The sequence below is a fragment of the Lagopus muta genome, chromosome 3 (assembly GCF_023343835.1).
Source record: "Lagopus muta isolate bLagMut1 chromosome 3, bLagMut1 primary, whole genome shotgun sequence".
Classification (NCBI taxonomy): Eukaryota; Metazoa; Chordata; class Aves; order Galliformes; family Phasianidae; genus Lagopus; species Lagopus muta.
In genome coordinates, this window is record NC_064435.1 from 82,263,190 (window position 1) to 82,287,504 (window position 24,315).

Below are 24,315 nucleotides of genomic sequence, written 5' to 3' on the forward strand. Positions count from 1 at the left end.
CCAGCTTTTTTCAGACAAATCTCCCTTCCCTCCAGCACACAGATTTTTCACCAAGAAAAACACAGAAACCTAAACTGGCAACCTTGCAACATTTGGTCCAACTTTGCATGATTAAAATGGGATGATTCGGATTACATTTTGCAGCCAGCAGGGTTAAATAAGCCTGTCTGAAGCCCTGACCCAAATGCTTTGAGTTCAAGAGAAGAAACTGGCAGTGAGAGAAAAAATAAACAGTTTGCTGTACTGTTCCAGCAGGCACCAAGACAGGGCTATGCAGCGTGGCGAGTAGGTGTTATTATCTCATTTGTCATTAGTTTAAACTAACACGAAGCAGAAAGCAGAAGTCTGAGCACACGGAAACAGCACCCTCCAATTCTGATTAGCCTCTTGTTTACACCACGTTGTGGCAATCTGGAGGCTGCATTGGCTCACTTAACCATTCTTCAGGCATGAATGTAGTAACTCCTGTTTCTCTCTTGGAGGAAGGAAGGAGCAGCTAACCCACAGAAGAGTAGCAAGAGACAGAAGAATCAATCCTGCAAACTGCCACTGCAACCATGAAGACATTGAATGTTCTCACTCTCATCTTAGTCCTGCTTTGCATCGATGCCAGCACAGAGTGGCCTACACACACAGTCTGCAAGGAGGAAAACTTGGAGATATATTACAAAAGCTGTGGTGAGATTCTTAAAATTTCCATTTTCCATTTCCTTTTAGCTAGGCAACAGAATTGTTCTTATACAGCAAGAGGTGCATTTATAAACCAGGCAATGAATGGAAGGGTTACACTCCCAAGCTGGCACTGGGTTTTGCTGCTCAAATGTTTTGTCTTTCACATATAGCTGGTTTGGTTGACATGCATGCATCCAAATGTATTTAGATGGAATATAATAGAGAGGAAATAATGTAACCTAATTCAGATTACTAAACAGCTATCAAAAAATCAGTTCAGCATGAGAGATGTTTAAGATTTTTATCTCAAAACTCAGTTATTAAAAAAAGAACAAAAAAAAAAACCCCAACAGAAAGAGCTTCAATCTTTCTCCTTTTTACCTCTGGGACAACAGACTCTTCAATGCCCTGATCTCCTGGTTTCCTTCTGCACAGTTGGGCTGTGGTGATGTGCTTTCTGTCCTCCCACTTGGAGTGACAAGGGACCCTGCGTGACAGCGGGAAGGAATCGTGTTCTCAGCTGCTGCCGCCATGCTCAGCGAGGCTTCAGCAGCAGCACTTAACAGAGGCATTTCCCAGGAACCACAGGGTTTGTTTGTTCTTTAAATCTGTAGAGAAGAAAAGGAGCAAGCAGCACTGGGATGACTGAAAATGAATTCACTGAATGGTGCCTGCTTTCCACCTCTTGCTTTGCTGGCCTTGTGCCTCTCCTATTGTGCTGATCTGCTTTACAGCTGGGACAAAGGGAATTAGATTCACAGACGCTTCATTCATTTTCTGCACATGATGTGAAAAGCGATTCGTGGCAAATGAGCACCCTAGAGTTTGTTTTTCCAATTCATCCAGATACAAAGGCTTTCCCGGGGGGCTTTTTCTCCCTTGTAGCTTTCATGCAGTTTTGCACACCCATTAAAATAAAGCCAGTGAGGGACAAGAGAGGTAAATAAATATTTGCAATGCAATTCTTTCCAGGCCTGCTCCAAGGAGAACAAAGTCAGGCTTTACATATTATAAATGGGTATACCACTTTAGAAAATATTTAATTAGCTACTGAGTGTGACCTTTGCTTTTACCTTTATTTTAGTAAGAATTCATTGTATAAACCAATTCCGTTCCCTCTACAGGTCTCAGCATAAGATGCCAGAACATAGGGGCGTAGGCTACATTTTGTGTCAATTCAAATGATGATGAAATTTGTCTGCAGGGCATGTGTCAGTCAAGCATTGCTTCTTACTGCGCACACCACTGGACCTAACAAAATGTATTTGTTTAAAGCTTACACATCACTCATCTGGTTTGCCATGCACACCACGCTAACAGGTACATTCATTCAGGAGGGAATCACAGCTTGAGAAGCACAAGTTGGAGATCTCAAGTCAGGTCCCAACACAAGAATGGTTTCTGTTCTCTTAGTTACAGGTATGGGAGATGGGAGGATTACAGAGACTTGGAAACAATACACAAATCAGATTCCTTGTTTGAAGCCTGATTCCTCTTCTCTTTGCAGCTCTGGCAGATACAGTTGAGGGAACACTCACAGCTGCTATTATGGTGTTCTGCCCTGCCTTTTCCTGAGGTTACCTGTAGCTTCAGAACAGGAAGCACCACCTACATCTCAGCTGATCCAGCTCATAGTGTTTTAGCTTGCATAAAACAAAAAATATAAGGCTTTGTGAGGAGGCTGGGCCCAAAATGCCTCCTAGATGGGGGAATACACGGAGCTCACTGGCCAGCTCACAACTGTAACAAGGACACTGACCATGCCTTCAAAGAGAGTCTCTCCCCTCATTTCACTCTCAACCATAATTAGATGTGAAGAACATAGCTTTTTTTTTTCTTTATCTATGTCCCATTGGCTACTCTTACCCAGGAGGGAAAAATCACATGCCTAGTTTTGACAAGACTCTTTCCTAACAAACTTCATGAAAACTCTGTAATAGCAGCAAGCGCAACATAAATGCTGGGCAGGTGCCCACAAATACTTCAGATATTCCAAAGGGAAGACCATCTCAAAAACAAGTTGTTGCTCCTTCTTCAAGGTGTTGGTATGGAATTAAAAAAAGCTAGAGCACCTTCCTGGTTCACAGACCAGAGGTGGGGAAAAGGGACTGTGACAACAAATCCCAAAATGCAACCAATGCAACCAATCCCAAAATAAATGACATTCTGTCTCAGTGAAACTATTCAACCTGCATACCATGGGAGATAAAATATCTACAGTGAGGTTGCCAGTACAAAAAAAAAGGGTAAAAAATTCCCTGATGGCCTAAAGAGGACCAGAATTTCACCCCTATTGTTGTTACTATAAATTCTTGGACGTTATTAGTGCACCAGGGTTGAATCAAGTAAAATGTAAGAAGGTTGGGGGAATGCTAGCCAAGTACTTCACAACTTTATTTCTGGAACTGGATGCCCTCTATCAGCAGATTAATAACAGAGTTTGGTCCAAGTATTTAAAATGGATCTGTGCTCCATTTTTGCTTTGCAGTTTATCAGATTTTCTTTTATAAGGCAGTAAAAATCTGACTGAAGCTAAAAATATGAGTTAATATAACTGTGATAAATGTAGCAGAGAGGCTTAGATGGATAAATGACAATAGATACAGAAAGAATAGCAGTCCTCTGTTCTCAAAAGCAAGTCCCAGCTCCTGCTGAAAGCTCTTGCCCTAGCTACAGCCTGCCTCTATAATGGGGTATGTTACAGGCATGCATCAAGCTCTTAGGTTCACCCCATATTCTGGATCGTATGGAAGGGATCCTCAGTTTCACCCAGGCGTATCAGACCAAGCCTTCAAGGACCAGGCACTTAAGGCACGCATTAAAAAAGAGCTGGACAAGATACAGTGGTGAAAGTCACACACTCTGGGAGGAAGGAGAGGGAGGGGATGGGAATGTAATCTAAAAGAAAACAGATGAAAATTCTCAGCAGCAAGTCCATAGCAAGAAATATAGGCTAGGAGATGGATGGGCTGTAAGTAAATAGACACTATGCTGCCTCCTCTACATAACCACAGGAGACATAACACCGAGACAGTCTATAAATAGCAAGACATTTCCCATCAGTGCCATTCTTCCTCCAAGGAACAAGTGACAAAAACGAAGGAAGACCTCAAATGGCCAGAAATCACTTTAGAAACCTGAACAGGGATCCTAAGATAAAAGCAATGCATGTTAACATCTCTGATCGAGAAAAGAGAACTGTAATTGGCAAGTCTATGTGGAGACATGGAAAGAATCTGCTACACAAATGGCTTATTCCTGTCCTTTTTAATTTCACTGTGGTTTTAACAATAAAAATACCTTTGATCTTTCCTGCTACATTTTAAAAGGCAATTCTGTGGGAAGGGAGAGATAAGAAGGCAACAACAGCAAGTGCCCTGAGCAGATTCTGATGGTTTCTGATTGTCAGGCTTCTACCTGGAAGTGCAAAGTGCAGTGCAGTCAGAGACTACAAAACGTAGCTCCTCAGTGCAGCTGCTGGCACCTGCCTCTGGACCATTCATCCAAGCTTGTGTTAATTCACCATGAAAACATTGCTACCGGGTAGTGTTCAAATGGGGCCCTCTTCACTGCATAAAGTAGGCGATTGCTGCCACAGGTGCATCAAAAACGTTTTACAAGTGTTTTTACAGCTTTATCTTACAATTTTAGCTAGGTCAGGATAGCTGTTTGTGTTTCAGGCAGGATAAGCTGACCAGTGCTCTTAGTGAATAACAAAGCTCTGTGCTCAGGTTAGGACCTCGAGGGTTTCAGAGCTGCCTGCTGCCTGAAAATGGAGATTTCTTGACAAAGCAGAAAAGACCACTGGTCAGGTATAAGGTTCTTAGGAAGGGTCTGGAGAGCATCCATCATTAAGGACTTTGTGTTCTATGCACAGCAGTAAATAACATGGAATTTCAGGGAAAGCTTCAGGATCTTCAACGTTAAATCTTGAAGTATATTCTTCAGGCTTTATAAAATGTGTTCAGGGCATTTTTCAGGGATTTTTGACTATCAGGCAGAGACAAAAGATTTCCCAAATAACATTTGACCTTGGTCTTTTTTTTTTTTTTTTTCACCCGAAGCTCAGCTAACAGCCACTAGCTGAAATTTCACAAGAGGAGGAATCAATCAGCATTCATTTCATATTGCAGTACTGCAGAACCTTCACAGGAAACCAACTGTACTCTTCTTTACAATTTTATCTACCAACAGGTTTAAAACCAAACAAATAACAACATTTAGTGATATAGGCAACTATTTGCTTTAATTGATGTCTTCTGCTAGACAGCAGCAGGCCCCTCTGCACCCCTGAGAGAATTATTTTTCTCCTATAGAGAACAAAGTTAGACTGCATGTGTTCACTAAGCAGATTTTCCCTACCCTACAAGTAGGAGAGAGCAGCACCGTCCACTTCCATATGATCTGGCACTGGATTGCATTTACTAACAGAGAAAATCTCATTTGCATTGCTTTTTATACTCATGAGCTCAGATCTGGACGTTGGCAAAAAATAAAAAAAAATACTTGAAATGAACAGGGTTATTCTGGTTTAGAATCTGCTCCGTCTGGAGAGCACAGTGGAGCTGTTAACCTTCCTGTTAAGCTCCACCTTGAGGGAACTTCTCAGTGCTTAGAAATGAAAAAGTGGACACTGATAGACTTGTTAGTACTGTTTCCTGACCATTTGTCTGCCCTTGCTAAATAGTTTCAATGTAACTGGTGTTCCCCTCACACATTCAGCCCATCCCATCCTTTCTCCTATACACTGAGAGATCGAACACACTGCTTCTCTTAAAACCCTTTTTGTTTTTGTTTGTTTTAAATAGACATGCAACCCCCATCCCTGATAAATCAGGGATACCAACTTGCAAACAGTCCTGCCAATTTGTCACTGTTGCAGCACTAATTTCACAGCACATCTCTTTCTGCTTTCTTCATCAACCGAAGTTGCTGGTCTCTTTTCCTTGCTAGCCACATACATGCATATCCTTTAGATGAAGGACACAAGTAATCTGATAGCTTCAGCTGGCAAAGAAAAGTGCAAAAAATCCTCAGCTCACGCATCTTCAGGGCAAATGTTCTGCTAGACACTTCATAAAAGAAGGTTATTTTTCTATTATTCTTCGTTTTTTTGGCAGACAGATTGAGCCAGATGCTTCTCTTTGACTTATTTATTTATTTCCCTCAAGCAGTCTCCAGCAATTGCTTCTACTTCTAAATTATTTAAAGCCACATGACACCAGCTCCCCTCTGATCTTTTGTTGCATAAATTGCTAATGGGCAAACAATCAAAGAACTGAAGAATTTGACTTGAAAACATTTTTTATTTGCTCTGTCCAAGCAATCTTAGTGTCATAGCCTGGCTGCTGTACTCATCTGGTGTAGCTTACTTACTCCAGGGGGAAGGCCAGATGTTGACAGATGCACTTCTAGCTCCAGCTCCTAATAAAGTGAAGCTATCATCAGAATCAAGGTAGCATGGATGTGAGTGCATGTGTAACTTCGCTTTAGTTCTACCCATGTAAAACCTGTAAAAAGTTTGGTTCCTTCATGAACTAAAATTCATGAATCGGTTTCACTCTCCACTCCATGAGAGTGGGTTAAAACTTTATTTCTCTGTGTGAACTCTTAGGTTGTTCCAGCTTAGTTTTACCTCATTTCAGAGAGAGGAGAGTCTTTAGTGAAACGTAAATGGCGAGGAAGAACACAAGACAATTTCACACCTCTATGACACTTTAGCAAAAAACATTATGTTCCGCATCTAGACCTTGAACCACTTAGAAAAAATCAATAGTAATGCTTTCAGTGAAGTTGTGGAAAGAATTAAGCTCTGCTGAACTTCTGACTCCTTGCTTATTCATATGTGATACCACTAGGTTTTCCTGATGTTGCCACATCGTCTCACCTAGAGCTGTAATGAAGGTTCCCAAAAAACCTCTGGACCCTACAGTGCTTACAGTTTACCAGAGAAAATGGGTGGAAGGTGATTGGGTTTCTTTCAGCAATTTAACAACCAGCAAATACAATCCAAGAAAAATGAAAATACAGCCCACAAATACCAAAATGACTTCTGCTATATGATTGCAGCAACATCAAGAAGATGACCTAAAACTTGAGAATAGCAGCAGCCACTGAGGAGAAGATGTCCAAGTATGTTGCATAGAGCCACTACATGCTGAACCCCAAATCTCTGTTCCATCCCAGATGCTGATTTTAGACTCAGGAGAGCTTCCACTTGCCAAGAACTAAGATCTTGAAAGCTATCAGAAAATAATTCAATGCACCAGTTTCCTCTTCACCTGAAGATGGATGGCTGCTGTCAAATGATCCAGCAGTGATTGGGCAGGCAGGCACCCAGCTACTTTCCTTAGCAGAGGGAGGATGCCATTCCAATTATAGCTTACTGCCACACTCCTGTGGTGGATTTCAACCCATCCTGGGAAAATGGGAACATTTAGTCCATTTATATTCTGCTGATTACTGTTCTGTATAACCAGCAGTAGAGCCTGCTATCCCAGAGCATGGCATGTGTCTAACAGCAGGGCAGCTTCTAGTAATGTTTGAATCTATTTCTGACATAAGTCTGTTGTGAATCTCCAGTCCTAGTGGCAAGCTCTGATGCTCGGAGATCTGTCTCAAGTAGAACAATATAAAGAATGATAAAGAAACACATGAAGAAGGGAGAGACAGATCTGATTAGGACACAGGCAGTTATTGTATGCATCTTACTCATGCAGCGCATGGTATTTTCTTACCAGCAGAACAGAAGAACAAAGACTTTCTCTCTAATACATTCCCTGCTGGGCCTAAATTAATGCAGTATTTTCTTGTTAGACTGCTGTAGCTGAAGCCTGTCCTGCCTCCCTCCTTCTCTCAAGCTAACTAGGACAAATCAGGATTATCAAATACAAATGCAGATCTGTATGTGCTATCTCTCAAAGCCAGTATCTTTCAGTTTTGTCTTTTTAAACAAGCTTAGACAAAGCTTTGTCATACCACACAAAGCACAGCAATGCACACAGTCTCTCCAAATATAACCAGAAGCAAAAGCAAGAAAAGTCCCCATGAATCCTCAGACACTGGGTATCCCCTTGAGCCCTTACAAACAGCTCTTACAAGTCTGCTATCAGTAAAGGTGGTTTGGGCAGGAAAAAGCAGGGAGGCTCGAGTCAGGTTTTTAGAAGGTCTGCTTTACACAAGACGTTGGCAGCCCTACCCCCAAACACAGCCCCTCGCCTCTGATGCCTTTACAGAGGCTTCCCTCCAGCTCATTGCCAGCTGCTTGGCCTGGGACCAGGCAAATCTCTTCTTTGTCTCATTCTGCCACATATCTTTGCACATGGGTTCAGCTCCCCATCCCATATCTGGTCCTCACACCCCAAGTGCTGTTACTTTTAGAGTCACTGCCTCAGTAACAAGAATAACAAGGCTGGAGAAGCTACCAGCCTTCTGGGTTACCGTTTCTGAATACCTGCAATTTTTGGTACACTCAGCAATGACCTTTATTTGTAGTAGTAAGAGACAGAGACTTAGTCCTTAACTTAAATTGCTTCATAAGATGCTGGAATCACTCAGCTCCAAAACTACAGCCTTCATGGTTTGTAACACCTGTATGTAATTGCATGCAACTGCTATTTGTATTACTGATGTTCAGTGTTCTCGAGAGAGAATGATTTTAAAATTGCAAGAACTTTTTTTTTTAAACCATAACTTAAATTTCTCTTGCTAGCGTTCTAGGAGTTTTTAGCTTACAGATTTTACTGAGACTAAATCTTCAGGCTTCTCTCTAAAGCCATGTAAGTTTTATCAGAAAGGAAGCAGAGCTATTAACTCACAGTTTGCAGACCCCGGGATGTTAAGGATACATTAACAATGACTTTGCTGTTTCTTAACCTCCACGTTGCCTAAGCAAGTCAGAAAGATACAGGAGGTACAGAAGACAAAGCAAGTCATAGCTCTTACAAAGGAAGCCAGCGTGCCTCTCCGAGACTAAGGATAGGCCAAGATTGGTCCTGTCTCTGAAGTGAGTGCCTTGAAGCATCCTTATCTTGATTAACTAGCTCCAGCTGACTTGAGTCACACTTTATTCCACTCCTTTCTGAAAAGAGGGTCTCCATTCTTCCCATGTCTGAATATGGCTGCGGCATGCACGGAAGGCGAGACCCAAAGGGAAGTTCATTAAACTGAAGATGCTCATGGAAGTCTCTAAGTGAAACTGGAAACTTGTTAATTCAGCTGGACTTTCTTCCTCAGTACCTTGTAAATAAATTCCACAGTGTCAAATACAACACTAAGCATTCAAGTTAGTTTATTTAAATAGGCATTAAAGGAAAAACGTCAAATGGATACAGAATCTGAGATCTGAAATAGTTCCTCATTCTTTCCTTCCCTTTTATCAGCTTGAATATTGTAAGGACGTAAGGATTAATGATTTAATTTTATTAACAGCTTTGAAGATGAAGACTGTTGGGTAATTACTAAATAGGTTTCTTCCTTGTATTTGTATACATCTCTTCTAGCACCAGTCTGTTCGACCCTAAGCAAGCCCAGCTACATAACTCCACCTGACTCCACAACTTTCACCCAATTTCTCCTAACTGTGAATTTGAAAGACACAAAGCTTACCAACTTGGAGAGTTTTCTCACCACTGCAAGACTTACAGATATGGTTTTTTGCAAGCAAAGCTCACCTACTTGCTCTTAGTTCAATCATAACCACTGATTTTCATACTCATATGGAAGCAGTGGGGTTTAAGAGCAGATTCAGATGACAGTAAAGCCAGTGACTGTTTACAAGATAAGGGAGAGGGAAGGAGAAGAAAAGACAAATTGTTTCCGAGTAGCCCAGCAAAATTACAATAATAAGTGCTTCATATTCAGCCATGCAGTTTCCATAATGCTGTTAATGGTCTGGCAGCTCTGGCTCTGAGGGACATAGCAGCAGCAGAGAGAATTTTCAGTCAAAATCCTGCTCCTGCCCACCTTTATGAAACTACAAATGTTACAACCCAAACTTTTCTCATGTGAATATAAAGAGACACTCTAGATGCCCCTTTTCCCCTCTCAGTAAGCAGATTTTCATTAATAAACCTCAACATGTTTGCAAAATTTCCATCAACGTTTTAAGTGTTGGTAATGTATCAAAGCTGAACTGGAAAAGCAAAACTCTGCAACCAGTTGAAGAGTTTCTACTTTAATTATGGAAGAGAGAGCAGATTGAAGGGAGTGGGTGGAGGGAAGTCTGGGAACATACAGTACTGTGCACTATGAAATGTTGCAGGGAAGTGGAAGGCTGAAGGGCAGCCCCACGTGTTTGAGAGATTTAATGGTAAATGTTATTGCTCTGCACATGTGAAAGACATAACATGCATTTTTTTTCAGTCTAACCAGCTCGCTTAAGATTGAAGCAAGAAGGAAGAGTAAGTATTAAACCTCCATAAGAGAGAAACAGTGACTCACAGTTGTGCAACAGAAAAAATGGCAAGTTGCTTTTGTCACACGAGGCACTCCTCAATATTTAAGGAAAGAGGAATGAGGCACACTACCTTTGGTCCCAGTGCACAGCTGAATCTACAAGCATCTTCGCATATGAAACGGTTAAGAAAATTAATACTATTTCCTTTAATCTCCTTTTAGCAGTACCCTTTCTGCCTACGTTTTTTGGAATCCAGACTCCCTGGCACCATAGCTTTAGCAAAACAGCCTTCCTTTCAATTGATTTCAGCAGGAGTCTGCAATGTACACAGCAGTATCTAGGATGCTGGTTAGCCTGAATTTCCACAGGAAGATGGTCATAAAATTAATTGTTGGTTATTTTGCTGGATGTTTTTGTTGTTTGGGTTTGGGGTTTTTTTTTCTCTTTTTTTTTTTTTTTTTGTTTGTTTGTTTGTTTTTTGCCAGTAGAAAAGTTGGTTTCACAGCAACAGAGCAACAACATAAAATCCAAGCGCTCTAATTCATAAATATATAAATATTTCTGGAATATTTCATGTTGGTGCTTTCACACACGTTTCCTCTTCTCTGGGGAACAGGTACTTGTCAGGTACTGTCACTTGTCTGGATACATCAGTGTCCCTCTGTACTGCATCTCTGAGGATGGAGGAGGAGACACCATGGTTATATTACTGGTCACCTGGCAAAAGAGCTCAATCCATAAGAAAATAAAGATAGGAGACATCCAAACTAAAGCAATCCTGAGGTCAGGTTCTTGATAAGAAACCCATTCTTTCCAGCAAAGCTTGTTTTCATGAAAATCCCCTTTCCATCAAACAGTTCTGGAAATAAACAAATAACGCTGAAAGAACAACAGTGCCTTTAGCCCCAATACCACAAATCTATTTGTTGATTAAAGCACAGCCTAGTCTCTTTGAGAAGAAACAGATCATGATCTATGTTGCTGTTGCAGTGCCATCTTTGACCATTGTTCCATTCTGGACGTTACAGGACTGACAACTGTTGTCATTTGATAACCAGTGCTGTGTGTAGGCACCAATCTCCAAGTTGCTCAGGATTTGAGCAGCTGTTTCCTGAACCTTATCCTCGCACCACACACCAAACCCAGAACTGAACAGAAATGAAAATCTTGCAGAAGTCCAGAGCAAAGGGAAAACCAAGCCTTGAGAGGTGGTAGAGACCAGAGAGGAAGCAGGTATAACGGCCCTGGGAAAAAAAGGGAAGTTTGGGTCTCTTTCCAGCTAGAGCAGGAAACTCGATTATGGGAACTTCTGAAGCTGCAATAACAAAGCAAGAACTGACAGGATTGTGGAAGGTGAGGACAGACAGTCCTCTAGCTGCTGCCACATTTGAGCAGCTCATGAACAACTCCAGGCACCAGCTTCTTGTCCCAGGCAGTTCATGTAGCTTTAGTGTTATGGAAGCAGAAATACAGCTCAGGTACAGAGCTACAAGGAATGCTAGAGGTTTTTACCTCTCTCTTCTGAACAGTAACTTAAAGTTGTCAGGAGTTGGGAGTTCCTCTTGGACCATGCTGACAACTCACGGGCTGCAAAGTCTGGCTAACATTGCCAGGTCCTCCTGGTGCTTTCATTCCCTTGGTGCTCCCCTCTAGATAAACAGGCCTCGGTCACTCAGGCTTGGTCCCTGGTAGCTGCTACAGCAGTAGGACACTGCTGCAAAAACAGGGCCAGGCAGGGAGCTGAAGCACTACAGACACACTAACTCAGCTGCACAGAAGACACTGACTCAAGTTACACCGCAGCATCAAAGCAAAATTCTCCCAAGCCATTATTTTCCATTCAGTAAGATGATCACCTCAAAGCACAAGCCATAATAACTTAGAAACAGAACTCATTTTCCAAGTCTATAATTTGTCACCAACAGCTCTCTCTAAAGCGTGGAGCCTGCGGCTGCTTCTGTGCATGCTACATCATGGGCCTGGGCCCATCATCCCCCCAGCTTCTTCAGCTTGCACAGAGAGACAGATGCACAGGCAAGCCATGAAGATGCAGCAGGGCCAAACACGTGCCCAAAACAGGCCTTAAGGCTCTGCTACAGCAAACACCCATAGGTTAGGTGACACGCAGCCATACTAGCCACATCTTCCACCTCCAGCCACGGCTCTGGAAATCTCTTTCTTGTGCCGCTGGTTGCAGCAGAGCCAACAGCAACGGAGCTGTCAGTTGTTGCTGCTTGCTGTCACCAGAAAGTGACACGTTGGCGAGCCTTCGGGCATAGCACAGAGCCAAGGGAAGGAAGGGAGAAGGTACAAATGTTTGTTCCAGTTGTGGAGCTTCAAGCTGAGAAAAGGGCACAACAAAAAGCAGTAACAGCCACATCTGCGTCAATCAGCAGCTGTAGGGCTCCCCTTGTCCCCAGCTCTGCTAAAGTCTCCCAGAAAAGAAATGCAGAATATTTCCCATGTTACAAATATCACATGGTGGTGGGCCCAGCACGAAGCACTGCAGGATCTCAGCCACACTATCTGTTTTTCCTTTTTAGACTTTCCAAACGCCAGGATTTAGATTCCCAGACAACCACCGAGTCAACTTCATACAGAAATAACTATTAAACACAGGGTGTAAGAGCTTTGAGTCTATCATGGAAAATATCTAGAAAATATCTAATTTGGTTTTTATGACACTTTCGTACTACTGTTGTTTTCTATACAGTATCTCATTATATAAAAAAACAACTTGTTACTCACTGCTCTGTTTTTCCTGACAGATCCCCAGCAAGACTTCGCTTTCAGCATTGACCGTTGTTCAGATGTCATAACCCACACCTTTGATGTTAGAGCTGCAATGGTCCTAAGTGAGTTCCTATTTCCTTGTGCTGTAAGCAGGTCTGTTTAAGCACTGGTATTAAGTAAGGGTAGCAACCTCCTATAAAGTAAAAACAATACTTCATTTCTGAGAAATTTCAAAACTGGTGTGAGGCTACAAGAGTGTCAGGTATGTTACCAGTCCTGCCTCAAACTGTGTATGTAACTCAGAGCAAGTCACAGAGTTGTCAGTCCTCGTTCCTCTCCTACCCTTCATCTCTAAGTGGGGATAGCCAAGGTGGGGGCTGCTCTAGGGCTTGTCTTCACAGCTAAGTTATCTGCGGAGAGTCTCTTTGAATGAGATGGCTTCAGACCCCACACCCTTGTGTCAGCACCACAGAATTACATCCTTCAGCACTTCACTGAGCAGCAACTGAAGGTCAAAATCAGTACTGCATTTGAGCTAAGGGTCTGGGTGCACAAGTTAATATTAGTTACAGCTTGACTTCTGACTGTTCCATGGACAAGCCAACTTCTTACCACCCTTTTGGCCCCAAGCTCATCTTCTGCTGCTACAACAAATAAGAGTGCACTGCTGCACACTCCTGGTACTAAACATGAGTTTGTAAGGCGAGCATCTTTTAGCACTTTGGAATGCCCTCTTATATGCAAAGGTCATCCTCTCAATGGATATGCTGCCCTTTTGCCTGGGGAGCATCTGTTATCAGGTGGCTGCAAAGTTAAACAAGCCCACACACCACAATACAGGCATTTGCAAATACCTTTCCAACAACTCAGATTACAGGACCTGCCTCTAGATCTGGCAGCCTCACTAGCTTGTCTATAAGGGCCCAAACAAACAACCTCGCAGCGCTACTTAGATGCTTTGCTGGTTCACAGCAAAAGTCTGGCTTGGGACATTTTTCCAAGCAGCAGGTACAGGCCAGGGGCTGCTCCCAAGAGCTCACTAGATTTGATCACACTGCTAGAGACAGGAAGAAAGTTTAGGTTTACAGACACAACCTTTCCTATGCCAGAGAATGGTCATGACCACAGTTTAGAATACAAATGTAAGCTACTATGTCCCTTGTCAAGGTATATGAGGGACTGGGAGAATTGTTCCTGAAGCACAGATTTCTATGTTTCAGGAGTTCTCAGTGAAGAAAAAATGTATAATTGCTTAAACGAGGGGCGGGGGGGGGGGGGGGGGGAAATAATACATAAATTTACAAGCCTGTGTAACCTTGCATTTTCTCTGAGCACTCCTCCTATTTTCTGTACAGGACAAAGCATCAAGGAACTGTATGTCAAACTTGATCTGATCATAAATGGGAAGACTGTCTTAAGCTACTCAGAGACACTTTGTGGACCAGGCATTACTAAGCTAATTTTCTGTGGCAAGAAGAAAGGAGGTAATTTAGGTAGCACTCTAAAATGTCTGATGGCTACTGAGTACTGCAAGCAGTATGCACCCACTGTGCTACTGAATGCACCAATATATTGTAATGTTATGTTTATTTCAACAGGATGTTAACGGGTGGCAGAAACACAGTAGGATAGCATGCTTTTCCTCTAACCTGCTTGCTCGCTTTTCTTTTAATCACAGAATATTGCACACATATGGGATTTCAAGTCCATAAAAAATAACTTTGGTTACGTGACCACATCCAACAGCAGAGGGGTTCATAAGCCCTATTTATAGCCATGTGGTTGTCATGTGAGCAAAAAGCATTTCAGAACTGGCCTTTATTTTTGTCTGAGGAAGGGCTGAACAAACAAACAAGGCGTTCTGAACACATTCTTTACTACTAAGCAAATAATACTTCCTGTTCTTAAAGGCAGTTCCTAACACAAATTAACAAGAACTATGCTTGAAAAGGATATTTGGATCAGTGTAGAATGTGGTACCATCTATGCTTTGCATCTTGTTTCTGCCCACCATGTGTCTATGCTGCTGTCAGATGATTTATAGCTCTTGTCAGTCAAACTGCCAACCAGTGCTGCAGTTGGTTTTCAGCAGCATTAGCTGTGCACAGACCACTCTTTGGTCTCAAGTGAGCCTGGGCACTGCAGGGACTCTTCTGCCATGACTCAGGCCAGATAGGGCACAGACAGCCACAGCAGGTCCAGAAGAGCTATTGTCACTATTTTGAAATCACTTCTATGTCACAATCATTTTGTTGGCTAAAGAAGTAGAATCGCAGAGAAGTTTGCCACAGAGCTGTTAGAGAAAGTTTCAGGAATTCTGCTTTTCTTCCATTCACCTTCATCTCCATCACGATAACATTGTACCAATTCACGTGCATGGGCTGTGAGCTTCATTGCCACACACAGTACTAATGCTAAGACAACCCCTGGAAAATTACTAAAACATTTCACACCCCATAGAAATACCACAAAGAATAATAGAGACATGCTGCATGAGCAACCAATTATGTAAATCCTGTAAGCCAGACAGAATAAAAAAAATTGCAGCTTTCCTCAGTTGAGTACTGAATCATAAGGAAAAAAATAAACCCCATATTCCTAGTGAAAAACTATCTTGCTCTGATGAGATACTTAATAACATCCTTTAGGGAACACATTAAGAAGTGGAGCCGGTCCTGAGCCAAGCACAAACTGCTCTTCTCACATTAAACTACAAAGCTAAAATCTCCTGGGGTTTTCAATCCCTAAATCTTGGACTGACAGGTGATTGTTTCTACTAGTTGAAGTGCACTATGATATAATACCACTGTTGCTTGTTTGAATATTATCTTCCTTTAGAAGCATCCCTAAGTTTGGGCCAGGACATACATCTCACATTCTTTAAAACACCTCACCTGTTTGAGGCAATTCAGCACAGCTGTATTTTGACCATATTAGCACAGTTATAAGCCTGACCTAAAACCTACACAGAAAGACAACATTGTGAAAGGACAGATAGCCCTTTTGGAGCCTTATTTTCACTGTTGTCTACAGACAGTATTTCCAACATCTGTTCAGATGTGACCTGAGTTTAAAGCTGCTCTACACCGAATGCATTTACCCACCACAAGGAGGACTTGCGCTTCCCTTTCCCAAAATGACACAGAACATACTTCTGCCGATGACTCTGTTGGTTCATTGGTGTGGATCAAGAACAGAGAAAGTGTTAATTAAAAGAGATTGATATAAGATGGAATTCGCAAAGTTTAGGGTTTTCCCTTACCAACACCTTTTTTTGTCCTGTAATGCTACCACTTTGAAATGACTTTAAGAAATACTTTAAGAGACCCGGTACAGCTGGAGGTTAGTATGTATGTTAAGCAAACCTCACATCTGGCACAGCTCACTGGGACTCCTAAGTAAGGCACTGAAGTATTTTTTGGAGCTATATTTCTCTTGTGAAGTTGCAAAAACTCAAAGGTTTCAAAGAAATAAGCCATTGTTCACTTAAGAACAACAACAGCAACCCAACTTGCTAAATTCTTTGTTTTAAAACATGAGCTCAGCTCTTCCTCTTTTTCAGTAAGAAGTGCTGGTATTCTCTATTTCCCCAAAATAAAACAGTTATGTAATATTTAACAGATTTCCTAATGCAATCACTAAAATCGGAGAAAAAAAGGCTTAAAATGATAATATTTTGTAGAGTGCCAACCACAACCTGCAGGCTTAAACATAACTCTGCAAGTTCACACTCACAGACAATACAGCCCTGACTTTAAAACTCCACTCCATATTTCACTGACTTTTTCAGTAGGTTTTACAGTGAGCATGTTCTGAAATAGTATCTGGGAATAAAAATAGAGAATAACACATGAGATTCAGAGCTGAGTATCACTTGGAGTTTAGGTGCATGTTTCTGACAAAGCTAGGTCTATTGATATACAAAGCCATCCTGCTTGGCCCCTTCATCTCACATTCTCTTCCCCAGTAAAGAGAGTGGATGTTTCTCACCAAGCTATGTATTTATATACATTTTTCTCACTCGACTGTATATCTATAGCTGGCAGTTATTCAGTTCATTCCTGCATCCCTAAAATTCACAAAAGTTTTGTGTCAATCGCACGGGTGCAAGATCGTGTCCTAGAAGAGCTCCAACATGGAGCGTTTAAGCTCTAAAAAGATTTAAGACATAGAAAAAGAAGAGGTGGGTGCAGATGTACAGGGCCTTTATATAGTACAAGAGTGTGAGAACGTTTAAGATTTTCAGTGCAAGGAAGATTTGAGAAAGAGGAGTGAGAAATTCATTATAGGTGTTTTGTCGGGAATGAGAGGCATCTTCATGATAAATGGTAACTGGTAACTTCAAGTAGTTCTGAGGAAGTTCTTACGCATTTGAAAGCTCTGCATCAGACTGGAAGATACTAAAGGCCTGTTTGCTTACAGGGACTAAGTTACTTTTGGTTGAAGGAACAGTGAAAAGCTGCTGCAAATACAATAATATCACCTTGAATCAATGGTACGTTAGAAACATTTCTCAGGATCCTCTACAGAAATGACCTGCAGTTAAGCCTCTAGGAAAAAGGGCTGAACATGGAGTAAAAGCATATCACTAATGACAGCATACTTTCCACGCTATCATGTATCAGACTAATAAAAACACTGGGGGAAATTTTAATGAGAAAAATGTAGCCATAATTTGTACTTCTCCCAATCGTATAAATAGCAAACAGTCATGTGTTTATGCAAATATAAAAGCATCTGGGCTTTCTCTATAAAGACCACAGAATTTTGTCAATGAGCTAAGCTCAGTGTTTGTGACAGTTACAGTTACTGCAACAGATGTGTACATCTTCTTTCAATGGAGGAAAGTGTGTATGACTGTATGAAGGATGCTGTGATAAACTACAGTCCTTAAAGCCTCTGAGGATGCTTACTTTTCTGGAATTACAATCTCCATGCAAGAGAAACATTGAATGGACTTGGAGAAGCCTGATTCAGCCAGTGTAGGCACTGAGAAGGTTGCCATAGTCAGGAAAGAGTATGAACAAGAAAATTCAGTTCTGTATTATTTTCTGGCAGGTCTCAAAACTGCTTTTTCTTTCCAGTCAGAATATACTTTCAAAAAGCACAGTCCTTTTACATAATCACAGAAGTACGGAGGGTCACAAGAGTCACAGAACCACACAGTAGTTGAGTTGGGAAGGGACCTCACATTTGGTCCAGCCTTCCTGCTCAAGCAGCACCTCACCGAGCACGTTGTCCAGGACTTTACACACACAGCCTTTGACTATCCTCCAGGATGGAAACTCCACAATTTCTCTGGGCAGCCTGTGCTACTGTTTGATCACTCTCAAAGAAAAACTGTTCCCTGATGTTCAGATAGCATCTCCTCTGTTCCAGTTTGTGTCCATTGCCTCTTGGCTTGTCACTGGACACCAGGCACCACCAGAAAGAGCCAAACGTTGCCATCCTTTCAGAAACAAATGGCCTGATGCCTCTTATTTCATTTTAAATATAGGCTTTGCAGAACTTGGATGCTGTTTCTCTGCATTTTGATTTTGGAGAGCTTTCCAGCAGTCTAGGTAGGACTACATGATCCAAGAGGAACTTCCATATCCCAGAGAAAAAGGATTTCAGAGAAAGGTTATGATTCCTAGCCCAGTTTCTTCTCTACCCTCCTCTGCTGTCATCTTAGATTTGTTAAGCTCGGAACTAATTGAAGAAGAGAAAGACAAGGCTTATTTTAGGCTTTATACTGAAAGTAAGTGTATACAAAGCACAAAATGAACCATGGCAGAGTCTGCATCATTCCAAGGGCGCAACTCACAGTAAGCCTTAGCTCACCTCCACACACATATGGCCCAAGTCCCAGGCAAGTCACTTGTCACATACATCATGCAGTATGCAGTGTCTTTAAACTCCTATTTAGGTTCTAGTAAGTTGTGAACTAAGTGGGCTGTGTTGTATTTTTAAGATTCTTGAGTCACCACTCTCTGCAGCAGAGATGTGTCAGACTCCAGGGCTCTTTCTACATGCACAGCAGCAAACAGTGATGGCAATTGCTCTTTGAAAAGAAAAAGACTCCTTGGGGCTCAGGTGAAGTGGCCAGGGAAGCAGAGGAAAAGGAGTGCTGTTATACAGTTAAGAGTTTGAGAGTGAGAAGTCAGCACACTGTGAGTGTATTCTTAGTTTTGGTATTAGGTTATTCAGAGACACATTTAGAAGTCCTGCAACTTCTCTACCTCCCACAGTCACCAAGGCATCACCTCTAACAAACTTCTTATTAATGCAAAGGTGTAGGACATTGATGAAACATGATGTCTCATGTTTCTCCTCTTTTTCTGGTGCATACTATAGTCGTGATTCTTTTAAGTTTGTTAAATGAAGGCATTGACTAATATTTCACGATATATGGGGAAGATGTTCTGAGGACTGATTTCCATTTCAGACACCTATTGTATGGTGGGATGGACCATGTGACAAATACATGACAAACCTCTTCTCCATTCCTTAACAAGAAACATTTTAAAGAAACACAGCAATGCTGGACTAAATCAACTCTCTAGAAGTGACAAGCATCAAGATGCCAGTGCATACTTAAATATGACGAAACACTTGTTCCACTGTCACTGTCAAAGTAAAGAATATGTCATGACACCTATGAAAGAGAATCTTTAAACAGTTCTTCATTCTCCATGACTGGTACAGGGCAAGTTGTGTAAGAAATTCTGTACCAAAACATCTACGAATTTTATTTTCAGTCATGTCTACACAGTTTGGCCCAGTAAGCTATGAAAAAGTAGGAGGAATTGTAGAACGGTTTGTGAAGTCGGTCTATTAATGCTAAAGTTGTTCCTTCTTCCACAGCGAAAAGCAAGTGTGTCTCACATTTAGGGAGATAAAGATCAGAAGGTGCAACTCCTGGGCTCTATTCCAGTCACCAACACAATTTGTGATGGCGTTAGCACACCAAGTAACTCGGTGAACGCTCCCTCAACAGCAAGATAAATGTTATTATTTTAAGGTCATGTTCAGCAAGCAGTCAGAACTCTACACCTACAGAAACACTCGGCTCAGATCATCATTTTGACAACTTTAAGAAAAAGCATAGTTCAACTATTGCATCTCCAGGTGTTGAACAGATCATGCTAAGGACTCATGTCTAGCAACTTTCAGCTCCCCTTCCATTTCCCCATTTGTAGGGGCATGCTGACACAGGAACAACCACCTGGTTGTGCAATGCCAGGGCTCCCTCCTCCATCTCCTTCAGCTCAGGCACTGCCTTCCCCGTAAGGCACTACATGTCCTGACATTTGTCTGGGGATAGCTGTTGCAAGACTACATATTGAGCACTTTGCAGTTCTGTAACACTTGTCACTGGAGCACATTTAAGTGCTATTACAAAAAAGCATTTACTCTCAGCTGCTTGTTTCTGAAATGTGCTGCATGATATCTAATCATCCATCATCATTTTTGCTTCCAGAACATCTCTACTACGAAGGACCAGTTACACTGGGAATCAAAGAAATCCCACAGGTAAGTTCATCACCGCTGTGCTCTGAAGCAAAAGGGCTTTCTGGAGGAGATACAATCAGAAGATTATCAGCAATGATTGCCAGCATATTCCAAGCTCCCCCAGCTGGCACATTGCAGCATGGCTGGTCTTTTCAATACAAAATTAAGAGGCTATGCTTAGAGCATGGAGAGCCAACATTATCCCGACAGGCAGGTTTTCTTCAGATAGCAGATCTCCTCTACCAGCACTAAGCCATGCAGCCATACAGTTCTTTAGTTGACTCCCCCTCTATTACTCTGAAACTGACAACAAATGAAGCAGCTCCTCCAAGGGATTTCTGAGAGACCAAGGCTGCGGTTCAGCTCACCCCTTAGTGGGCTGAACAATTTGGAGATGCTCATTTATCCTCACAAGCTATAAAGGCAATTTAGGTAATTATTGCAACTGTACCTGATCCACCATGCACATACGGCGCTAGATACAGAGACAGGTGTCTTCTAAGCTTTAAGTGTAAGTAGAAGCTATGGGGGCAAGAGCACTTTCTTTGGACTCATGGAATAAGATGAATTTGTTAGCAAGGTGAGAAAGCAGGCAGTACCCTTGGCACTACTCTGATCGAGTTGTCCGCTACAGATGTTCTTTACAAGCAGCCTTCTTCACATACAGCTAAGTCTCCTTCCTAAATCTCAACCCAATTACACTGAAAGCAAAATAGGTCTTAAATGCTGAAAGCACCATGATCCCTCTTAACTGGGCACAACTTCAAGCTGTATTTAACCAGCCTATAAAAAATGATTTCTAGTCACATAAAATGGAAGCACACAGTTCAGTCAGTCAGACACCCTTTAGACTTGCTTACACAGAGAAGTATAGCAATAATGCCCACTTCTTCAGCACCTGACAAAGAACCTACGTTACAGCCTCAAAGAGTCTAAGGCCTTATCAGTGCTGCAATGGTCCAAGCACAAGAAAAGAAAAAGACAGGATCATAATAGGGATACAGAGCAAGAACTTGAGTCCTGGACAGTTGAGTCTTGCACAGGCAAGAATGAAGATAGTTGAGTTCTGGGAGGATCAAGGCTCTGTAATGACAGTTACTACCCATACATCTCAGTCGTCCCTTGGTGATAGCAGCAACCATAACCTTCACTTTCCAGGCACTCACACAGGGAGTTGGGCTCCCTTATGCAGGCTGTTGTCCCATCCTCACAAATGTACTTTCCTTAATGTCATGCTTAGAGACGCCATGTCAAGTAACACCTTCTCTCCTCCAGCCCCTCACACAGGAACGTCCAAGCTTGTATCAGCCAGCATCCTGTTCCAGGAGCAGCTTTGCTAAATACTGATGGCACTTCCATAGTAAAGGCTCTATAGAAACCTAGGCATAGGTCATCATATCAAAAGAAACTTTGAAACATGCACACAGAGCAGCAGAACTCCAATTCTTGGAAAATTAGCTGAATTTGGAGACAGAAATTCTAAGACTGTTCACTATCTTCTTTTAATAACAATTTTTACCCATGAGGAAAATATTATTCTGAAGGATGAGAAAACTTAGTCACTAATGAGCTATGAAAATGAGTTACTAAAAACTCACTTCTATGAATTAAACGATAAACTTCTGGAGAATTAACATGCTTGTGAGGAAAGGAGTAGGAAGCTTTCACTGTTAATTAATCAATCAGGCAAATAACACTATCCTTCCATGCAGCAATCAACTTCTGCTCATTCCAAAGTAGTCTCATCTGACCAGCCTAAGGGACATTTACACAATCTTCACAGCAATTATAACAAGGCTATATTCTCGTGAGTGTGTTGCCATTGGGCCTCTTTCTAAATTTGGATGTTATGCTTAGCTTGAACCACTCTGCGAGAAAACAGGCCAGTTACTGCCTTAGAAATCCCACGATGAAAGACAAATGGAGAAAAGCCCAACTCATTCTAGCTGTGCTGCCCTCTGCTTCACAACCAGAAATGCCCTGAGCAGGGTAAGAGCTTTCTATAATTCAAGGCCACTTCTGCCAAGCTCTCCCCTGCTGCTGGCATGCCTACCCCTACTTGTTCTCTTCCAAACTGCAGAGAGCACTGAAAAATACCACAATGCCAGTAATCCAAAGAGGATGAAATCTAGTTCACCTCTTTCTCTCACTCTGTTGGACTGAGGCTTGTCAACTCCCTGCCATGCTTCTCCTTCTCTACTGGAGAGGGTGGCTCTGACCAATACAACCTCCCTCCGGGAAGGAAAAGGGAAAGGGAAAGAAATTATTAGTATTTTTAACTGCACAGTTTGATTCTAGACTACCTCTTGTTTTTACCACATAAGAATTAATCACGGATTGACTCATTTATACACACACATCTCCAAGTCTCCATCTTATATAAAAACATACACGCTGAACAACAAGATCCAAGAAAGAAAGAAGTGCCAGACAACTGAGCACCTCTTCCCATTCCTGTTCCTGAACTGTGCTTGCTCACAAGAAACATGATAAGCTACATAGATTTAAAAGGAATTTTTATGCATCAAAACATTTTGTTCCCCATGCACTGTTTTAATTTTAAACTTGTGCTGTCAGCATTGATATTTCTGATGAGAACATTTTGGCAGAAAATATAGGCAACTCTTCCGCCAGTTCTGAAACGCATTCGGACAGAAAATATTTTGGAGGAACAGGAGGGGAAAAGTGTTATTTTGTTTCTAGGAAGAGCACTCACTCCTAAACCAGAAGCAATGATTTACTACTCGTGGGCTAATCTCTTGCTCTGCTGTTGCCTCACACAGGGGGATTACACCATTGCAGCGAGGCTGACTAACGAAGATGGCGTCACTGTTGCTTGTGCTGATTTTACTGTGAAAAATTATTTAGATTATTAACTAAAACAACACACTCAGTCCAACTTCCTTAAAACTACAGATTCCTAAAACTATTCAAGCCCAGCGAGCTGCTTGCATGCTTCAGTGATTCTGAAGGAAAGAATTCTCACATGGTGGTTCTGATGCTGTTCCTCTTTGCAATTCACTTTTTTGGAGAAGTCACTAGACCCTACCCTCTAGTGGTAATTTTATCTCCAAATGCACTCTGTAGCCCACTTTTTGATTTTAACATAGTATTTGATACCAACATTCTCATCTCAGGATGAAAATAGTACAAGGCAGAAGAGGCGAGAGCCAAAACAGATTTTTGCAGTAAGCTATGGAAGTATCCATTTCTAACACAGGTTAAAGAAAACTGTCGTATGTATAATGCAGTTACAGCCCTCAACATTTTCAGTTTTTCACAAGGCTTGTTTGGAGCCTCCATGGCTATAGATTTTGTTGTAACCACAGAACAAAGACCAAATACAATGAGCACGACTCTTTTCAGTCCTCCATGTTCAGCCACTCTATTGATATCATTTATGTTTTCAGGATTCTTGTATATTTTTTATTCTTTAATGCTTACAGTAATATGAGAATCATTTTGTTTAAGCTACATGCTGATCTTGCTTGTCAATAAATTTGCAAGAAAAAAAATGTTTTCTTCACATTTCTCATGATTCTTGGACCATTCCAAACCTTAATATGGGGAAAAATAAAACACCCACAAGCTGAGAGAAGAGCACCCAAGGGGGGAGGTTGAGGGAAATAAATTAAATGGGCTAGTTGTTTTTTGTTGTTGTTTGTTTCAAAGAAACATCAGCCACATTGATGCACATCTTATGTTAAGAGAGGACAAACTGTTCTTTTCTTTGAGCAAGGAGCTCCTGAGTGAGACGTAAACACAACTTAAGCTCCCAGGTGCAGCACATCCCAAACCTCCCATTCCAGGAACCTCTGCATCTGGCGCAACTGATGGATAATAACAGATAACCAAGCACAGAGATACTGGAGGTCAGGATCGTGAGTCTGGAGATCCATTTGGAGAACTGGAACTGCAGGGAAAGGATCAGGAGTGGGTTTGAGTGCTGATTTGGAGGGGTAGGGGCATGAATTACAGCTATAGAAAGGTTCCGGAGCTGAGCACGGCTTCACAAATAA

At 41.8% G+C, this 24,315-nt stretch overlaps 1 protein-coding gene across 1 annotated transcript; it reads left to right on the plus strand.

Annotated features, from left to right (window-relative positions):
* The first annotated feature begins 326 nt into the window (after positions 1-326).
* LY86 (lymphocyte antigen 86) lies at positions 327-23,802 on the plus strand. Its single transcript, XM_048939306.1, has 5 exons — positions 327-678; positions 12,838-12,924; positions 14,158-14,286; positions 20,265-20,317; positions 23,080-23,802. Exons 1-5 carry the CDS (start codon positions 558-560, stop codon positions 23,170-23,172), a joined length of 483 nt encoding a protein of 160 aa, XP_048795263.1. The 5' UTR covers positions 327-557; the 3' UTR covers positions 23,173-23,802.
* Positions 23,803-24,315: the final 513 nt, after the last annotated feature.